The sequence below is a fragment of the Apteryx rowi genome, unplaced genomic scaffold (genome assembly GCF_003343035.1).
Source record: "Apteryx rowi isolate R43461 unplaced genomic scaffold, aptRow1 scaffold_1, whole genome shotgun sequence".
Taxonomy (NCBI): Eukaryota; Metazoa; Chordata; class Aves; order Apterygiformes; family Apterygidae; genus Apteryx; species Apteryx rowi.
The window spans coordinates 5,684,549-5,703,582 of NW_020447196.1; the positions used below are offsets into that span (position 1 = coordinate 5,684,549).

At 36.1% G+C, this 19,034-nt stretch overlaps 2 protein-coding genes across 3 annotated transcripts in view; one reads left to right on the forward strand and one right to left on the reverse strand.

Moving 5' to 3' along the window:
• LOC112963085 (chemokine-like factor) overlaps positions 1-583 on the reverse strand; it is a 4,860-nt gene extending 4,277 nt beyond the window's left edge. Inside the window, exons 1-2 of the mRNA XM_026059821.1 lie at positions 547-583; positions 345-457 (exon numbers count right to left, since the gene is read on the reverse strand). Of these exons, the coding sequence (XP_025915606.1) occupies positions 345-457; positions 547-583 (150 nt within the window). The remainder of the gene's footprint in view (positions 1-344; positions 458-546) is intronic.
• On the forward strand, positions 85-18,511 carry TK2 (thymidine kinase 2, mitochondrial). 2 transcript variants are annotated; one of them, XM_026058374.1, is made up of 10 exons: positions 85-982; positions 1,948-2,022; positions 3,306-3,359; positions 5,078-5,167; positions 7,267-7,340; positions 11,948-11,965; positions 12,932-13,020; positions 13,317-13,396; positions 14,688-14,768; positions 15,170-18,511. In XM_026058374.1, exons 1-10 carry the CDS (start codon positions 902-904, stop codon positions 15,266-15,268), a joined length of 741 nt encoding a protein of 246 aa, XP_025914159.1. In that variant the 5' UTR covers positions 85-901; the 3' UTR covers positions 15,269-18,511. The 2 variants fall into 2 exon arrangements, with proteins under 2 accessions (XP_025914159.1, XP_025914165.1); XM_026058380.1 differs by lacking the exon at positions 11,948-11,965.
• Positions 18,512-19,034: the final 523 nt, after the last annotated feature.

Genomic DNA, 19,034 nt, shown 5'->3' on the forward strand with positions numbered 1-19,034 from the left:
CGGTGCCGGGCTCCGCGCGGGCCCGCGCTCGGGGCGCCGCTGCTCCGCCCCGGCGGGGACAGCGAGAGCGGGGCCCGCCCGAGGGGGAGGGGGGGCGAAGGCCTCCGCCCTTGCGAAAATCGGTTCCTCACTGCTTTAGCAGTAAACAGGATGCGGTGGCTCCTGAGGAGGAAGCAAGAAGCGTTTTTTAATTTTTTAAAACTGCGATTCCTGCTCCAAATAAAACTAAAGGAACCCCCGAACCTAAGAAGTTGCCAGGCCTCTTAGCACGACAGCAGTGAGATCCCCCTTCAGACTGAGCAAACCTGTTCCTTCCAGCTTCTCCTTGTGTGTCATGGTCTTACCTCCATAGTCCCTGATCGTCTTGGTGGCCCCCACGGGTTTTGATCCGGTCTGTCAATCTGTCCCACACTGGAGAACCCAAGTTGCCTTTTTGGAGATAATAATCTTAGGGTAGCTTACAAAAGTTATATATATGTAATTTTGAGATGCGAGACAAACATCTAAATTGCTTGTCTTGGTAGTGTCTTAAAATTTCATTCTTACCGAACCCTATACTTCTGCTTGTGAAGTTGGTGGGCATTGTGTCCATGACTGCTTGTCTTAAAATAAATAAATAAATAAATAAAAATCCCCCAGTAATGAAAAATAACTGAAGAGCAACAAGCGTAACAAAATTCTGCCCAAGCAGTGTAGGCACTAGCTGTTTGACTCTTTGTAGTGTAAAGGACAATGCAGAACTTGAACAAAACCTGTGAGTCCGTGTACGCTATATGTCTGTTGTGTTACCCAGTGATAAGCTAACAGATTGCCCAGTGTTAGTATTTCCAAAATTACCAATAGGGAACCTAAACACCTAATAAATATGCTCAAGTTAAGAGGCTTAGTATAGTTATGGGTTATGAAGATCTCTTTTTTGATTGTAACTATATTTATTTTAATTCTAGATAAACATCTGATAAAAGGAGAAGAGAAAAAGACGGTAATAAGTATTTGCATTTTGTTCAGAAAACTATGTAAAATGTGCAACCTCTTATTTTATTGCGATCAAAGTATATTTGCAACCATTAGATGTGGTGTATTTTACTGAGTGATATCCAGATGATGGATCCATTACTGAGTCTTACTCACTGCAAACCTATGTTTGATCTAGTTCTGTAATTTACAGTAAAATGAGGAGGGACTTGTGCAATGTATTGTGTACTGCTGTAAAGAAAAGTTGAAGTATTGGGTCAAGTGTTGTGTATGTAGAATTTTAGTTGCCCTATACAACTCTGTGGACTTTTTTTTTTTCTTTTGTAAATTTTAGTGCTCAGATTGCTGTAATTGGAATCTGATTATTTTAAGCTGTAAATGATTTCAGGACAGCTGAAAAAAAAAATCTCATTTATTAATTTTAGAAACCTACCTGGTTAAAATAAGCTATTTAATGGATCTTTCTGTTTAAGAAATCTGTTTAATGGATGTTGAAATTATTACTGCAATTGGCATTTACTAGGAATTGAAAGTTAAGTCTCCTAGGGGTGAAGCATGGCAGGCAGTGCAGTGTGAACATGGGAGGAGCAGCAGCTGTCCAACAGGTGACCTTCTAAAACTCTTGCAGGCCATGGAAAGGAGATGGGAAGTGGCTGTATGTGCAGGGCAGTGGAAGTACGGATAGGGAGCTGACGGTGCAGGGTGGACCAGAAGGTAAGGCTGCCACTTGCCTGGGAAAGGAGCAACTGGTACATGTATGTCAGCGAGAGAGAAAGTGGTGGCTGTGGGGAGTCGCAGAATCCAAATTGGTCCCCTGAGGCTTCCTGTAAAATAGTCCATTGACATTATAAGGAAATAGTATACTTTATATGGGAAAAGTATATTATATGGAAAAAGTATATGTTTACACATGCCATTTATTTCTTTACAGTAGCATATGTGGTTTTCAAAGATGATATTGTTTTTTATCAGATATGTATCGAGGGGAATATTGCAAGTGGAAAAACAACATGCCTGGACTATTTTGCACAAACTACCAGCATTGAGGTACTGGTTTTAATTTGCTTTATGTTCATTTACATCATTAAGAGGTCAATTAATCTGTAGATTAGAGTTTGTCCCTCTGTAAATTAGCAGCGACCCATAATACGTTTGTTTGCTTTTTTACGTAACATAAAAAAAATCTTAGATATATCTTGTAATAATCAAAGTCAAAGACAAAGTCATAATGATGAAAAGTATTGATATCATATAACTGAGAGCCCAGTAAATGGATGGCTTTAGAAAAAAATAAAACTTTTATAATTGTTTCTTGGGAGATCGCAGGCTGTTATAAAATTTGATCTCATATTCTGTAGACAGAACAAGATTAGAGAGAAGGCAAACTTACTGTATTTTAAACAAAATCAAATTGAGATCAAACTTCAGTGACCAACTGTTTTAGTGTACATCAGATGTAAATATTTTTCCCAGCAGACCTGGGAGCTCATTTGATAAAAAGTCCTAGGACTTCTCATAGAAGTGCTAGGTCTCGAGATGTTGTTTGGTGATTTAACAGGAATGATCCTTATGGAGTAAATAACTATTAACCCAAGGGATACCAAACTTTAATTTGCATATAGTGCAACATTTTTTTAAAAAGCTGGTTAACTTCTCCGTCTGATCAGATTTTCCTATGCCTGGGCCTACAGTATTGTTGGAATCAGATAAGTCTCCTGTGATTTTACCTATTCTGGGTAGGCGTTTTTCTCATGAATTTTAATCAAGTTTTAAATGCATTTTGTTTTTTAGATCACAAAAATAAAATGGAAATTCTTAGAATGGCATACTGATCTTCACCTTCAATTCCTTTGCTAACCAGTGTTATTCTCTGGGAAATTAATTTGTGAAGGAATGAGCAGGTCACTGAAATGAAAGGCAATCAGTACTTAGCCATTTTTTCCCCTATGGAGATTTACTGCTAAATGACTCTGAGAAATTATATCCAGGTCTGTTATGTAAACAAGCCAGTGTTTTATTTTGGTGGTTTAAAAATAATAAAAACATGCTTTATAATGAAATTTTGCTTCATTATTTTTAACAGCATCAGTTATTGTATTTTGTACTTCAGGACTGGTGCCATTTTTGAAGAGGGATGAGCTGTCCAATACATGTTTTGAATACTTTGTTTAGTTATTACTTGTTCATTTAAAAATAATCTTAGACTTACATAATCAAAGATTTCAAATCTAAAACATGTTTAACGTTGAACACTCTCTTTTTTTCATATATGGATATATATGTGTGTGTCTCTTTCTTTCTCTCTATGTATGTATGTATATATAAAAAAGGTTTTGACAGAACCAGTGTCTAAATGGAGAAATGTTCGTGGTCATAATATTCTGGTAAGTGGCAGAAATTAATTTTACAATTACTGTTCTTTTAAAAAGACATGCATGAGTTCAGTCCAATCAATAAAACTGTTAGGAAAGGTGTGGTCGTAGTCTGGTAGAGCTAAAAATATAGCTCATGATGCAAAAATCTTTTCCTTTGGTTAGGACATGCATTAGACACACATTGCATGTAAAATGTGGTTTCAGCAAGAATTTTAAGTCTTGATCTTCAAGTAACTCAGTGCTGATGGACACTGTACTCACAAAACACCTATTTTCAAAATTTTGGAACTTTATCAAGGCACTGGGGTCTGACTGCATGAAAGGGGTTGAAGGTAGTAGTTCAGACAGGCTACTGGATTGTGTTGCATCTGTTTCTGGGTGTGAGCTAAAGAAATTCACAGAAAAGTAAGCTTTGATTGTCCCAGTTCTTAAATTTACTTATATTACACTATTTACAGTTTTTTGCTATTAAGCTACCTCAAAGTGAGAGGTTTATCTGGTCAGTTAATATTAGTTGACTGATGAGGGTAAAGTCCTGGGAGGTCTTGAGAGCTTCTGTGGACTTTTGGGTATTCATCTCTTCTTGGAACCATTCCCTGCAAGTATGTCACTTCCCACATCAGTGCTCTGAGAAAACAGTCTGAGGGCTCTGACTATGTCTGCAGGTACAATTTTGCTGGAATAGTTGAAGTGGTTTCTGATGTCAGTCTTCCCTTCTTTTATAATCACACCTCTATTTCAGAAATGGCTGGATGCGATGTGTATCCACTCTCAAGCTGACGTGGAACTCGGCTGTCAGCACAGCACAGCAATGTGTATACATGCCAACCCACATGTGCCCAAACCTGTATTTGATACCATTACTGCTAGCACAGGTCCTTTGGAAAAGCACATTCCCCGTACTGGGAGTTGCTGATACTTTGCTTTCTTACTATTAAATGTGAGGGGATGGGGCATGCTTGGCCATGTCACACCCCATTAAAGCAGTCTGTGTGCTTTAGAATACTTCCTCATTCTCATCTTGGACAGGGAGAAAAGGAGGAGGTCAAATCTGTGGACTGAAGCCATTCTGCTGTCTTTAAGTTTGCCACCTCTGCAAATAAACACTAAATGATGTCTTAAGTCAGATGTTTTCTCCAGATTACAGGATAGACTGATGCTTGTAAATGTGGGGGGGAAAATGGAAGCAGCCAGGGAGAACTGGAGGATCTGAGAAATGCTTTGAGGATCCTTTGAGGAAAAAAGCAATTGTATTGTTCTTTGTTAAAAGATACCTTTCCTGAGGCCCAGACCATACTTAGCAGAACCAGATTCACTTCTCTGGATGGAGTGGGCATCCTGAGAATCTATCAGTGCACAAAAATACAATAGCAGATATATTCTTTTAATTACTAGATATATTTAAACTGTCTCAAATAAACTATACTTTGGTCTGATTGTGCCAGGTGCAGAGTAACTGTAGTTCCTGAATTGAATTTAGCAAGCACCCCCAATACCCATGTCAGTAAAGACTGGGATTGTAATTCTCACATGTGCTTTGTGTAAAGCAAATGATTTAATTAATCATTTAATTCTTGTCAAATCTGGTGTCAGCAGCTTTAGTAATTCTGTTGCTTTTAGCAATTCTGTTGTAGTGCAAAAGCTTATGAAATAAACAACTTTTTTCTTTTTTCTGTTCAACCTAATAAAAATTGCTGTCTGCCTTTTGCTTCTATTTCTAACCCCAGGGCTTAATGTACCAAGATGCATCAAGATGGGGGATAACATTACAGACATACATACAGCTTACAATGTTGGAACAGCATACCAGACCAATGGTAACTAAATATATTTTTTTCTTTTAATTTAAAACAGATAGTAAGGTGCAGTTATGACTAACAAATATTTTAACTTTGTATCCAAAAATTAAGATACTGTTTACATTAATTCTTTGTTCCTGCAGTGAGCATGAATTTGTGTAGTGCACAGACAACGTTGATATGCTCAACACATGCTCAAGGAAACGTGGAACATCTGCTTCCTACTTGCACAGAGCTTTTATTTCCCAAAACGAGTATTGCTTCTTTTACACCACCTTATGAGCCAGACTTCAAACAGTATCTTCATCATCACATGGCAACGACTTGTCTTTATTTATCTGTCTCTGTATAAATGTAGCTACTTCAAACCTTGGCCATACACTAGATAATCTTAAAGGTAATGCCAGTAGTCACTCTACTGCCCCACGCTATCTAGCAAAAAGTTAGCTATTGCTTCTCATGTTTATACAAAATACTTCCATTAAAATTCTCTATTGCTTCTTCTCAGATGGTTTATGTTTTTTTTCCTCGTCACTTTTTCTTTCTCTATCACAATTCACATACTTTATAGTCCTTTCTTTTTATCAAGATCTTTTAACTTCTCTTTTCTTCAAACACCTTTGATACTTTCTATGCTAGAGCTTTCATTCCCTGATTACAAGATACCATCTTAAATGGCACACTTGTAGCTTAGTGATTGTTCTTGCATTATACTTTCTGAGTTTGCTTCAGGGCAAATTTTCAGAAGTCTCACATAGGATAATGATACTGCAGAGATAATGGTATTTTTTTCAGAATAGTTGTATCATTCTTAACCTGGGCTTTCAGAGGAAGTGCTTTTCTGTTTCTTTTTTCAAGTTCCTGCACTGGTCAGTTGTCATTTCTCTAGTATGCCTAAATTTTGGGGCTGAGCCTGCTAAATCTGTATTGAGTGTTATCAGGAGGATGTGGCTGATGAATGCACTAGTAAATACAATGCATACATCCTGGTAAAGAATTGAAGAAAGGAAAGGTCAACTGACTGAAGGAGAGATACCAAAATACTGTCAGTTTAGTTGCTGTTGAGACAATTCATCAACAGATACTACAACCAAAATGTATCAGACTGTGATTGTATTCTTGTGACTGTGTAGAGGATTTGTGAAGACCTTTTTCAGTCTGCTCATTTATGAAGGAAGCAGCCAGGATACTACTGTTCGTACTGAATGCAACCTGACTGTGGTGACAGCTGTGTGCTGAATGACTTGCATCAACATTGGTACAAGCTGAACATTATATATTTTGGGAGCTTGCTTCCCACAGAGCACCTTTGGTTCCTAAAGTATTTCTTACCTGTACTTTTCTGTTTTTTCAGAATGATAGAAATCTCACTCTCTTGCTACTGTACAGAAAAGCTCATAAAAAAATCCCAAGGATTGGCCTGCATTTTAATCTGTGCTTTGCTGCCAGTTCCCATCTAAACCTTGCTGGAGCAATTGTTGCTTGTGTGGTCATTAGTGAGCAGAATAATTTATTGGAAAGAGCTATTCCAGGATTGACTCGTTCTGCGGGGACCAGAGAGTGTCAGAGAATATTTCTTCTCCAAAATGGAGTTCTGTTTGAACACATCCAAGACTGACTAGGCAGTAGTACTTTGCCACTTACAGCTATTACTTTGGTATTTGTGAAGGGGTGGGAAATCATTTGAAGCAGCTTTTAAGTTGTTTTCTTGCTGTAGCTTTTCTAGTGAAGGGCCTGTGCTGTTTACACAGTAACACACACAAAGATGGCAACAATTCAGGTCCGCAAATCCTAAATGGATTGCTTTTTTTTCCCCCCTAGTTAACAGTTAGCTTCAACAACTGCTGAGTTGAATGCTTCTGCAGTTACCTTTGAAACTTGCTTATGAATAACAATTTAGTTATGTAGGTTCTTAATAATGCAGTGACCATAAGTAAGACTAATAACATTTTTTTTCATGTTTTTTCCCCAAAAGTGAATTTTTTTATCACGAGCTGGAAGAATTGAAAACGTATGTATTTTATAATGGAAAAGACATGATGTGCAATACAAGCTTGAAAAGAAACAAATGTGCTGGTAAATGTAAACTGATCAGTGACTGTCATTTTATTTTATAGATTTCCTCTGTAAGAATGATGGAGAGATCAATTCACAGTGCAAAATACATTTTTGTAGAAAACTTGTATCGAAGGTATAGTATATGGCTTTCTATTTTACTTTCTTGGCTTAATTAGATTTTTTTAAATAGACCATTTGCATTTAAGTAGTCTGTGAAATCTGTCAGTTCCATGTTGGAGTGGCAGTGCATTTTGCATAGAGAATGTTGACATTATCTTTAAAGAAAACTGGTAGAATAAGAACTGCAGGATGTGGGCCAGGCTTAAGCATTCTTCAGAAGTACTCTGTGTACTTAGAACACCATTTACTGAAGTTATCCGCTCTGCAGCTGAATACAGAAGTCTTACTTGAATCGAAGCAAACAAATACTGAATACCTCAAAAACATGAGGATATAAAGAAGAAAACTGTAGGAGGGGGAGAGTTAGACAGATAGTGTTTATTATCCAAACTAGCATCCAGGATCACTATCTCTTGTAAATAGGAACCTAAGCAATGAGCATTCAAGTCCTCTCGTTCTATTGCTCAGAGTTAGGTTTCACAAGATTAAAATGGAGAACCCCTTGCTAGGCTAGCGAATAAAGAAAGAGCAAGAACTGTTTTCCTGTAAATGTCATTTTTTGGATTAGCCTTGTTTCCTGTCTCTTCACATCCCACGCCCCCAGCCATATGTTTAGGAATGGCCCATATGTTGGGCCAGTCTTAGAACAAACAGGCCCAGCCCAGGTTATTTTGTTTTGGGGGATGAGATTGTGGCCTGAGATAGAAAAAGCATTTACTACCTGGCCTGTATAGACCCTGTCTATTTATACTAGCTGAAATGCTGAAATAATGCAGTCATTGACACTGATTTGGATTTTTTTGTGTTTTTTGATTTTTTTGATTTTTTTGTTTTTTTATAATGCCGACTTTACCTGGAAAGTTGTATGTAACATCATTGTTTTAATGGATTTTTCAGTGGTCTTCAAGGGCAAAAACACTTTCTTGCCCCTGTCCATGGGGAGAATAGCTCCTTGCCACAAGGTGGCATCCATGCTGCATAAGCTCTTTGTTACAGAAATTGCTTCAAATGCTTGCAGAGACACAGTAAGATGCGAGGCAAACAGAAACAAGAAGAGACACTGTTTATCACAGCCTGTATACAGTGGAAATGTAACTGGAACTTCTTTCTTGTTTTTTTGTAGACAAAGTGCTTTTGTCCCACAAACTGACAGCTTTGTTGCTAGTAGGCTAAATCTGCATGCATCGCCTCTTTGTGTTAACTTTGTAATAATATTATTAAAGGCATCTAAGATGTTTGGCCGTTTCAGCGTTTTTTTAATGTTGGACAGCAGGCATTTGCTTTGTTTTTTGTTAAAGTAAGCTAGAGGCCAGTTGATATTACTAATAGCAAATCAAATTATGATATAAGGGTCTGTAAAAGGATTATAGATAAAACAAAGACAAACTTGGGCTACATGAAAATAGGCATTCCGCGTCAGATTAAAAATCAGTAACTCCATCTCCCCCATATCCTGTCTCCAGTGGTGGTCAAAAGTACTTGAAAAGAGTAAGAATAGGGCAAGCGTATATAATACTTTCTGAATGTAGCTTTCCAAGCCTCCAATAATTTAGAATTTAGGGACTTCCTAATTCAAAGGTGGTTCCTCTGAATTTAGTAATTCATGGTGAATTTCTTTTAGATGAATCTGTCCAGTACTTCCTTAAAGCCTGCGTAAACCTTTAGTTTCCAGGGCATCCTGTGGCAAGCAGTTCTGTAGCTTTGCTACATGTTGTTTTATCTTTGCCCTGTCCTTACTACTCATAGTTCTTTAAAGATCATCTAGACTTGGCTCAAAAACTAATACTTCTGTGTACAGTAAAGAAAATTATGTTGGATATAAGGAAAAGACAAGATAATAATGATAGTATGGAAATGGTAATCACCACCACTAAAGTAGATATGAAGTCCACCTCACAGTTCTGAAAGCATGTGAAATTTCACACTCAGTAGAATGTATTGTTACTTAGAGGTGGTACCCCTGTGATTAAAAATAACTGTAGACCTCATATGAAGGGTCAGGAAAGGTCATCTGTGTAACTACAGGTTTGTTCATCTGGCTTCAGTAGTAGACAAAACTTCAGTCAAATTATGAAGGAAAGAATAAATAAAACCTTGGGCAAAGAAGCAAGATAGTGACCAAAGATACATCATGTTAGACTAATCTATTAATTTTTTTTTGTAACACTTGATTTTTTTCAGCCAAAAGCATTCTTATCAATCTGAACTAAAGTTAAGTATTTAACAAGGTGGTCTTGGAAGACTGTCATGAATAATCATGAAAGTGGAGAAGTTGGGGACTGTAAAGTGAAAGGAAACCATGTTGAAGGGAAATAAAGGGGAAGTGCCAGGCTGGAAGGAGGTTACTTATGTTGGATCAATCTTTGAACTGATGCTGTGGACAAAGAGCGAGATGAAATATGTAGAAATTGCAGCTAAAAGATGGAAGATCGTAAATTGAAAACTAGATGTATATAAATTGATCACAAAATAATGGCTAGTATCATGTACCCCTGAGAAAGGTAAATGTGATTCTTGGAAGTACCTGGTAAAGGGTTTCTAGCCGGAGATAGGGAAATTATTACTGCTTTTGTACTTTTATGAGAGCTTATAATATTACTGTTTACACTTCTAGCTCCTCATTCATGATCTATGAACTAAAACTGAAACAGGTGCAAAGCTGTTTTCATTCATTCTATAATGATCAGGAGACTGGAAAGCCTGTCTTAAGAGACGAAAACAGCTTGACATGTTTATTTGTACAGAAGATTTGGGAGAATATGCTTGTCATCTACGGGCATGCCAGGTGCAAACACTAAAAATGTAAAGAGTTTTTTAAGTTGAAAGACTGTGATAGCAAAAGAATAAATAGCTATAAAAAGGCTGTGGCTACATTAGGAGGTATTAGGGGCCATCAGAGGAACAAAGGAAGACCACAGACTTATGCTCGATACATTTATGTAGAAGGATTGTAGTGCCCTGTGATGGGGGAAAGGCCTTATAACTTATAAAGATGCCTTCCTATACTGTGCTTCTATGTTCAACGGCTACATGAGAATTTTAAAAAGCATTCTGTAACTAAGTAAATTTTGCAAAGGAAAGCGTCTTTGTATCCTTCCAGAAGGCCTTTTTCCCCCCATCCCATTTCTATTTCTTAGGAGTCTCCTGTCTCTATAGGTTTGTGACTCCTAACTCTTACATAGGTTATTAAAGCCGCAAAAAAGCATGCAGGGAGCATAGTAGCGGTTGCCCATTGTACAAATTGGATTATGCCTGTCTAATGGAAGTTCCAGCACTGACCTGACAGATAACATTAAGTAAAATTGGCTTAAAATTTCATCAAAAAACCCAAGCTCAAGCTATTTAACTGCTATCTTCGACAAAGAGATTGATTAAACAGTTGTAAGGAAGGAATTTTCCCACTAAAGTTATGTATAAATGAAATGTGTATAAATGAAATAGAACTCTTCTTTTTTTTTTCCCCCTCCCTCTTCTCTCTTCAAAATAAGACCCAGGCTGAATGGGGTAAGCATGCTGCCAAGATCAGAGGTTACCTTCTGCTTTCTTTTTTGTAAGAGAAGGTATTCCTAGGGTCCCAGTAGGTATTGCAGTCTTAAAGATGTAGAACAATCCCTTCTTATCTCTAGTCTATACAGGCTCTCCTTATATAGGAGAATGATTTGTTTAAGTAAGGGATGAAGAGCTGTGGAATATCAGGAATACCAGCTCTTCTTTGATCCAGTGTCACTCAGTATTTGTGTTTCGGCTTTGCAGGCTTTTTCCCAGAGAGAGAAATAGGAAAAGATTTACAAGAATGATGGAAGGCTTAATTTATGAGCAGCTGCTGTGAGCTTCTCTAGGATGCACAGATATGCATGAGTGTCCAAATTCTCACTGTGATTGCGTATCTCAATTTAGCACTGAAAAAGAAGTTCATGTTAGGTGTAAAACCGTAAAAGAATCTTAAATGTGTGCACTTAAGTGTGCATGATGTGTTGCAGTGGTAGGCATTAACAATTCACTTTTTCCCGTTTGAATTCATACTGTTATTTATGATAGAAAATTAGTTCCATTCATTTTTAACTTTGTCAGTAAAAACTTTACTTGGTAAAATTCATAACCTTGTCAGCAAATTTTGGAGAGAAAAGGGCCTTCTAGTACATTTTAATCTTACCTGATTTTTTATGGATCTTGAGCCTGATCAAGTATCCTTAGGCAAGTATACAGTGGACTCCACTGGCACAGGGAAGGCAGAAGCATGTTGTCTGTAGGGAGGGCATGCAGAATTTACCCGAGTATCTTTTCGGGTAAGAATGGTGGGGCTTTCTGGTATTTCTGATTTCTTTTGACCTTCCTGTTTCCCTATATATCCTGTAGAAAAGTAGCAGAATCAATACTTGACTTACGTGTATTTTTACATTTAAAAATTATTGCTGACTAACCCAGAAACATATACTAATTGAGATATTAGAAGAATTTCAACAGTGAATTGTGTTATACATTTTCCTGAGAGCTTTGGAAGGCATGGTATTCAGCTGGTGGGCAGATAAAAAAGGGAGGTGGTATGAATACTGGTTTTGCTTTCTTGCATACTTAAGTGGAAATATCTTTCTGTATTATCTTTATTCATTTTTACCACAGATCAAAGCATGTTGCCAGGTAAATGGTTGAGAAAATCTTTGGAATCTTTCTTCAGTATTATTTGAAATATCGCAACTGGTTCTAATCATTCTGCTGGAGATGGCAGGAGTCTGTCAACCCTATCTTTTTTGCATTTCTACTTCAGAGGCATTTAAGGAGTATGTTGCTATAATGTGTTTTGAAGACACAATAATCCAAGACTACCAATATGTGAATATTTAGTATTGGAGTTTTCACAGGTTACTATATTACTAGTAAAAAACCATAACCTTTAATTCTTGATATGTCATCTGTAGACTCCCTTTTACATGTGAGTTTTTGATATTCTTATTGAGATAACTTTGGGATGGTTTTCTACAATATTGTCCATGCTCTTTGAATACAGAGCTCAAATCGAGCATCTTGAATATTTCAGGACTCTTTTCTCATAAATATTTCTTTCAGTGAGAGTAAACTTTATTTACCTTATGTCATTGTTTTTTTCACCGCTCTTTGTTTTGGTTTCTGTAATGACTTGTCAGTGCTGCTTAGTAAATCAAGCCTTAATGGTGGTACGCGGCACAGTAGTTCAGATATATTTGCAATGATCCTGATGTAAAGAACATTAATAATAACTGTCACTGACACTAATTTGTTGTTACTGTATAAATGTCAATATGGTCTTTTTCTTCTTAGTCACCAAGTAATTATTTCTTGACTGTAGTAGGAAAATCATTAATGATTGCAACTGTTAATAATAGAAACATTATACTAGTAAGTATTTTATTAAAAAGAAAGGATTTCAAACTTTTTTGATCCTATGAACAATGCCTTATGACGTCTTTAATGTGGCTGGCAATATTGGTCTGGTTTTTTTATTTCATGTATGCTGGAATAAATTGGGAATAATTCTAGTTAGATGGAAAAAAAACCCTGTATACATGAGTTTAGAATCGATCTCTGCATGTTGTTCAATGAATGATAACTTTTGTTATGTTTGTTCAGCGGAAAAATGCCGGAAGTGGATTACGTTGTCCTAACTCAGTGGTTTGATTGGATCAAGAACAACACTGATGTGTCGGTTGATTTGATAGGTAAAATTATGATGGGATCTTGAGAGGCATTTTTGGGTAAGGTTGCTTTACTGGAAGGAAAAAGAATATATTTCTTGGGTCATAATTTATGCAATGTGATAATGTTTGTAATGTGTAGCATCAGACAGCATGGATTTATGGATGGTTCATGGAATGATTATCAGTAACGCCAAAGGGGAAGTTTAGTGGTGGTACCTAAGTCAGGATCCTTACCATCTGTACTATTTGAAGTAGGTTTCTTTTTAGCTTTTAAAGCTGATCCTTAAACAGAAGTATTGTAATTTTTATTATGGCAGTTTATCTGCAGACTTCTCCTAAAGTTTGTTATGAGAGATTAAAGAGAAGATGCAGAGAAGAGGAAAAGATCATTCCTTTGGTAAGGAGTTCCTTCAACAGTTACGGTTAAAATGAATTTGAATCATCATAGCTTAAAAAACATAATGATTACACATTTGAATATTAAAATTATAGGCTGAGTGTAGTGCCAAAATGTAGTGTAGCTATTTCCATTGCAAACTAAAACTTTGGTATTTAAATTTGAGCTATTTTCTAAAAGTGATCTATTGTACGCACTGACTTTCCCAAGTGTCATGTTTCAGTAGATCAGTCTGACATTGCTCACTGTTTAGGTGAAAAATTAATCAAATGTTAAACTTCTCTAAGATGTAAAAAGCCAATTGCTTTTGTGTCATTAAACAACATAAATATACCCAAGTAAAGTATGAATACCTGTGCATGCAGATGGTGAAGATTTATGTGGACATTTCCTGTCATCTGCTATTACCAGAATGTTTCTGCCTGAAAAATGTCTTTGCTTGTATCTAAAAAAAAGCAACTACTTGAAAATCATTAGCACACTTAAAAAATAAACTATACAAATGGAATGATTGGTTTCTTTGTCACAATTTAGAGAAAGGCCTTGCATTTAAACAAGTCTTCTCCTAACGAAAGCCTTACCAGGAATAAATGTAGTTGCATAAGATGTGCTGCATATTATTAGGGTATCTACTATTGTGTAGTTCAGTAGTAACAACTGTCAGTTGAACATTTATGAGAAGATAAAGAGCTAAATTCTGGGTCATGTGAAATTTTGCCTTGAAGAATAAGTATTAGTTATAGTGGTTTGGAAGAGATATTGTGTTACTTTGCAGCTCTACTGAGTGTGGGGAGAAATAATTATGAATGAAAAATGTTAAGTGGTCTCCATGAAAAATCTAATTGTTGATGACAGGCAGAAATGCTTTTAGAGAAAATGAGTCAGAATTAGGAGGAAATGAACTAGGAACTCTAGGAAAATGTATTGACACAGGAAACGCCTTGAGTAGATATTCACTATAATCTTGCTTTTTTTGTTTCTGCATCTCTGTTGTATTTATCTGCCCTATAAAATCTTAAGCCAGATTACACCCATTGGAGAGAAGCATGGTTCTTGATCTTACAACATGCTCAGAGCCCTGCACTCCTGTCAGCTCTGTTTATTTGAAGTTTTTTATGGAGTGAAACTTTATATTGAGAATTACTTTTTCTCAGAAACCTTCTGATTCTTTATATTTTTGTCAATTGAAATATCCGATGCTAGCTTTCTTATGTAGTCCTTAATGAATATACTGGAATTGCAATGTGTTTCGTCCCTATAAGAATATATTGTTTGAATACCTCTTTTCCAGGAATATTTAGAAGCTATTCATCAGCTCTATGAAGAGTGGCTCATTAAACAGACACTTTTTAAAGTTTCATGCCCAGTGCTTGTGAGTATAATTTTAGTTATAACCATTTAAGGATACAGATGATTATACTCTTTGAATATTAAGAGTGTTAGGTAGTGGTAAAAGTAAATAAATGTTACTTTTCCAAAGTAACATTTGGAAAAGGAAAACCTCAGAAAAATGTTTACGATTATCCATAGTGTATATCATTAAAGTCTTGTCTTTCTGTTAGGTGGAATTTGAGGGGCTGTTCACTGTGACTATGTTTGTAGGATCTGACCTGTAGCTTTTCTGTGAAAGCCAAACTCTGAACAGCAAACAAATTGGACTGATTTCTAGGAGGATTTCAGTTTGGCTTCAGTGGTAGTCTTGTTCTATTTTGCTCGAAATCAAACATGTTTTACAGGGTCTTTACTTCTAATGCTTGTGTTCTTGTTTTCAAGGTTATTGGAGCTGATCATGACATGCAGAAAATGATAGAAAAGTATGAAGAAAACCGGGACCAAATACTAAACCCGTATAATATGCAACACTGTTTATAGAAGTCTGTTGTTACTGTATTTTAAAAATCATGTTTATGAAGTCTGATTTTGGGAGAATTCCAGTGAGTTTTTGCAGTACTTCCTAATGTGACGGTTTATGCTTTAGAGTTATGCTTTGTAAGATGTAGACTTTTGGTATGAAATGTCTACAAATATTTCATAAACAGAATGCTAATTCTTTTATGCTTTTCAGCTCTCCATTAGCTTTACCGTGTCAATTCTGTCTGGGTCAAAGATGGCTAATGCTTGATTTCCGACATTGCTACTGCTTCCTATAAATAACCTAAGGTGTTTTTTTCTTTTTTTTTTTTTTAAAGGACAATCCTATTTTTGTAATTTGAAAGAAAATGTTCTATATGAGAAGTGAGATGTCCTCTATTATTAGAAGCAGCAAGTGAAGTGCATCAAGTTAAAATAACATTGTTAAATAAGCTTTGTTGTTTCAAGACAGGGGATCTTACTCTAATCCTGCTTACAGTAGTATAATTTCATTGAATTCAGTAAGTTTCTTCAGCTTTACATAAAATCACAATAAAGTTGTAGTCCTGCAGATACCTGTGAACTAGCATAGTCCCACTGAATTCAGTGGCAATAAAAGAATAATGTAAAGTTAATAGGTGTTTGCAGAATGTGTCTAAGGTTTTTTAGGCCAGATTTTTAAAAGAGCTTAGCTTATTCCTCAGTAATTTTCATTAAATCCCTGGCCCTACCATGGCTGAGTTGAGGACTAGTGAAAATACAGGGCGCACAGAATTGTTCCTTTCAGACAGTGATGTCAATACTAGAATTAATTGCTTTCTTAACTGTTTTGGCTTCTTAACTTCTTAGATGAATTTTTTCATGGAGAATTATTTTCTTGGAGAGCAGAGAAATACAATGGAGGCTTAGTTCTTGCTCTGATGTTGGCTAAATTGTTGAGTTGCTCTTCATTTCCGCTTTACCCTCTTGAGCGTAGTCTTCAAGTTAATGCTTTTAATGAAACAGTTTTATGACTGTTTGCATATTAACTTTTTGATTAATTTGAGGAGAATGATTCCTGAAGTATTGCATATCATTACTTTTTCATAAAAGTTTTGGTTGGTTTAATTGGAGCAAGCAAAGTTAACAGTGCTTTAAAACACACTTATGTTACTTTAGCTGAGCATCTGTCATAGCTCTGTAGTGAATAATCCTAAAAATAGATAACAAAACTTCAGTTAGTACTTTGATCAGTTAATATCTAAGTGTCTGTAACTTGTTGGAGAGATAGTAATTTCAGTTACCTGGCTTTTTCATGCGTTTTACCTGGTTATGAACAGTATCTGATTGTATTGTTCTTGGAGATACATCACTTCACTGCTTTTATTTTGTAATTTTGTGGTAGTTGTATATGCCCCAAAGTGGTTGTAATTGAAATGATTGCACTTTTTTCCAAGTAAGGAAATGCAGTCATTTCTTTTTTATATCTGGTGGGAATTCTTTTTCCAATCAGTACAATTGAAAAATGATCAGTGCACTGAGAGAGCATTTCCTAGTGAAGTACTGAACTGATATGCTAAAGCTTGCAAACCCAGTTTTGCCATTCAATGGCTGTAAAGCTTCAGAATTCTAGCTTAAAAAATAAGATTTTACATTTTAAGTAATTATCTTACTTAATGAAGCTTATTTGTGGTGGGATGGTAGTCTTTCTCAAATCCTCCTTGAAACTTTCAGTTTTCTTTTTCATCTAAAAGAGACCAAAAGAACTATTTCCAAGGAAATAGTTTGTAAGTTTGAGTCATCTGCAGTTTGTTCCTAACTCCAATTTGATGATGGATTTTAGAAATAAATGACATATATTTGCAAGGTAGCCTGACAGTCCAGAAAAGAGCACTTTATTTGTTCTGTACAAAGAATCTTTAACTTACTGTTTTCTTTTTGCTTTTAAAAGCAACTTATTGATCAGATCTTTTTGATTTTTCTCTTTTTTCTTCATTATATTGAAACAGCAGTTTGGATGGAGGTTATTGATGGTCACAATTATAATAAAAGGAATATAAATTATTTATATAACTTATTTGTTAAAGATTACAAATGTAAAAGCTACAGAGAATATGCTGGTTTTAGTTTTTGTTATGTATTACTTTTCATATATAGATTTTCATATACAGGAATCTTGGGATTTTTAATGAGAACTGGGAGCAAAACAAAACAGGTTGCTTGGTATGTTTTTTAAATGTATGGTATTTGCAGTCTGTTATAGATGTATAGATAAAAAGTATTAAAACAACCACAAATAGCTGTTTTTAGGCCTGAGATTTGCTTTCATTTCCTCAGTTGATGGAGGAGAAAAAGGGCATTTGGCATTATCCTGATATGTATTTTGTTCTTTTTGTGACTGAAAGGCAATGATTTGGCAGCAAGGCACAAAATAACACACAGAAGGTACCCTGTTTCTGCAGGCATACTGAAACTTGACATCAGTGGAATGGATCATATAAACAAACTGCAACTTACATGGTTTTTTTTAAGATCTGTCCTATAAGGTAGGACGTAGTCCTTACGTACAGTCTGAACATGCGTAACTGGATTTGCAGACATTGTGGCAAAATCTGTTTCTGTATCTGGAAATCTATTTTAGGTGTCCATGAGATGAATTAATTTTTTTAATATTAATTTTTTGTTACTCCTCCTAATGGAGTATTAAGGTTTACATCAGCACATCTTGCACTGTGAAGGTGTGAGAATCATTCTCACTGTGTAAGTTTCAGATTACCTGAAGAAAATCACAGAAACAGCATCTTACCAAAATGACTGTACTGAGTCAGTCAACCTTTGTGGTATTCTGTTTCCCACAATAGCTAGTAGTGGATGCCTCCTGGAACAACATACAAATTAAGGAACAGTGACTCCTTTCCATTTAAGCCCTTCTAGCTCTTTTTGGTTTCCTGAGCCATTGGTTTATCTTTGTGCGTAATGGCTCATGGTGGATTTTTCTTCTGGAAAGTTATCATTTTGTGAGCCTTTGTAAACTTTGGCATAATATCCTGTGGCAATGTGTTCCACAGTTTAACTGCAATCTATATGAAAAGTGCTATCTTCTTCTGTATTGGCTTTTCTTTATTGCTTACATAGTTTGGATGGATGTTCTGTCTAGACTTGGATATTTACTTTGTCCTGGTCAAGGTGTATTAGCAAATCAGCAACATCTGGTAGCAGCATATAAATTGGTTTGAAGTGAAATAGAGATACTGGAAAAAAATAAAATGTTGTTAAACAGGTGCATTCTCTTTAGTCTGACCTTTTGTATACTTTTGTCTCTTTTAGCTTGGGAAGCACGTTTAGGAGATCTTACTTCTTTGATTAAACATTTTGGATAGGTGACTATCCAAGACTGTAGGTCCTGTGAAATCTCAGAAATTGTCTTCACCTGTGTAAATAGCACACAAGAGGACTGCCCACACCTAGAAATTGCCTAGCATCTCTCTGCAGTGCACTTCCTCCTGCAGAGACTGTAGGGAGGGCTGGTTGTTCTGCCATCGGCTGCTGTTAAAAGATGCCCACCTGAAGCTCTCTGTATCTCTCCTGAATAATGGCTCTCTTAGCAAGTTACTGTCCTCTCTCAGGACTTTGAGGATCGCATCCTTCCTGTAGAGTATGGAGGTTTAAGCAAACCTTGTGTATTTCTAAGGCAGAATAAGGTAAGGGGAGAATTATGGTCAAATGGTGTTTTACAGCATTTGACCAACTGAGGCACTTGATGGGGCTAAAAGAAAGTTGCCAGCTTTTGAAAATGAAAAGTTAGTTT